The 1,642-nt window shown below is 44.2% G+C and overlaps 1 protein-coding gene across 1 annotated transcript; it reads right to left on the minus strand.

Annotated features, from left to right (window-relative positions):
* Positions 1–399: 399 nt before the first annotated feature.
* On the minus strand, positions 400–1,188 carry Pmar_PMAR018707 (hypothetical protein; the record flags this gene model as incomplete). Its single annotated transcript, XM_002787189.1, has 3 exons — positions 400–497; positions 1,037–1,103; positions 1,147–1,188. Coding segments are annotated over 3 exons (207 nt in total), but the record flags the coding sequence as incomplete, so codon positions are not given.
* Positions 1,189–1,642: the final 454 nt, after the last annotated feature.

Consider the following 1,642-nt stretch of genomic DNA (forward strand, 5'->3'; position numbering starts at 1 on the left):
CTATTGCAAAGCGCAAATATCGCGTTTTTCACGGAGTTTTACGCCGCTTCACGTAAAACGGGTGAATCTCCAATATATGTGTATATCATCTCTGCGTATTCCCAGCAACACAACTAACAACTGATATCAGCGTTAACAACATGGCAACGACGATTATGATTATGATGATCAAAAGACGATCTATAAAGAATCGTTCTGAATCCGACTCGGACGATTATCTGATGAGAAACAAAAATTCAAAACCGAGGCAATAATTTCGTGGCGCGCGACAAAATCTCCCACATGCACTCGTCTTACTGTAAACTCATGCATCTTGTGGATCACGCCGAGCCTTGTACTAAAAAACCAACATATGAGGAGGTCCCTAGTTCGATTCCCAGCACGGGCATTTTTACTCACCCTTGGCTGTCGCCGCGGAACGACTGCTGGAACTCCTTCCTCGGCCGCCTCTGGTGCTGTACGCTCCCCTGCAGTGTCCGGCTGCACTGTCGGATGACCTATTATCAGGTAATGGAGTTTCACGGGCGGCCCTAGTGATATGAAAAACACTGGTGAAAAATATATTTCACGACCACTTCACGGAAAACGCGTATAACTACGATAATCCGCTCACATGAACTCTGTGAGTAACATTATTGTGATCGCCCTCGCAGACCTTCAGAGGAGTTGCAACCGTTCAGAGTTTTAACAAAGTATTGGTTTATTATCATTTACATTGGAGTTTCACCCGAGTGATATGAAAAACACTAGTGAAGAACATATTTCACTACTACTGCATATCACCGCGAATATCGGGTTTTTCACGTAGTTTTACACCACTCCACGTAAAACGGGTGAAGCTCATTACTGGAGTTTTACGTGAACTCCATTTGAAAAACGCGATATGAAGCGAGTTGAAGACACTTCGCCGGACGAATCACCCCATATCACGTATTCACTCCTCGCGTTTTTCGCGAGATGAAATGCGAATACGTTTTTCACTAGTGTTTTTCACATCACCGATGAAATGCCAATATATATTCCTCAACTAACTAACCTGAATCACGCCTTCCCTCCACAGACTCCTCAAGCGCAACACCATCAATCGGCTGCTCCATACGAGTCTACAAACAACAATGACAACCTCAAGTGGATTCAATAGCTCACCTTCGAACTAGCAGGGGCTCTCAGGGCCGCACTGGCATTCATTACTCCACGTACTCTCTTACCTCCCGAGGAAGCACTATTCAACGTTCGTTGGGCTCGAGCTGGCCGACTGAGTGAAGATATATGTGTCAATGATAGTGAACAAGTTGTCGCTATCATCACAGCAGTCCTAAACGGGTACTCTCATCATCACAACACATGTTCATAGCCATCGTTACGTTGAAAGTCGATTCTCATTAATCTCGGAAAATGTGTTATTTTGTAGGACAAGGGATAGTGAACAAGTTGTCGCTATCATCACAGTCCCAAACGGGTACTCTCATCATCACAACACATGCTCATATCCCTTGTAACATTGTATATGCGAACATAATAATGCGCGTTTTCCACATTTTTGTATCGACAATCGTTGGTATTAATACGAATGAATTCCCTTTAAATTCGCCAATCTCCGAGGGCGAAAATATGCATATGGCCCCCTACATGTGTTGGTAGC

The sequence above is a fragment of the Perkinsus marinus genome (genome assembly GCF_000006405.1).
Source record: "Perkinsus marinus ATCC 50983 genomic scaffold scf_1104296930084, whole genome shotgun sequence".
Taxonomy (NCBI): Eukaryota; Perkinsozoa; order Perkinsida; family Perkinsidae; genus Perkinsus; species Perkinsus marinus.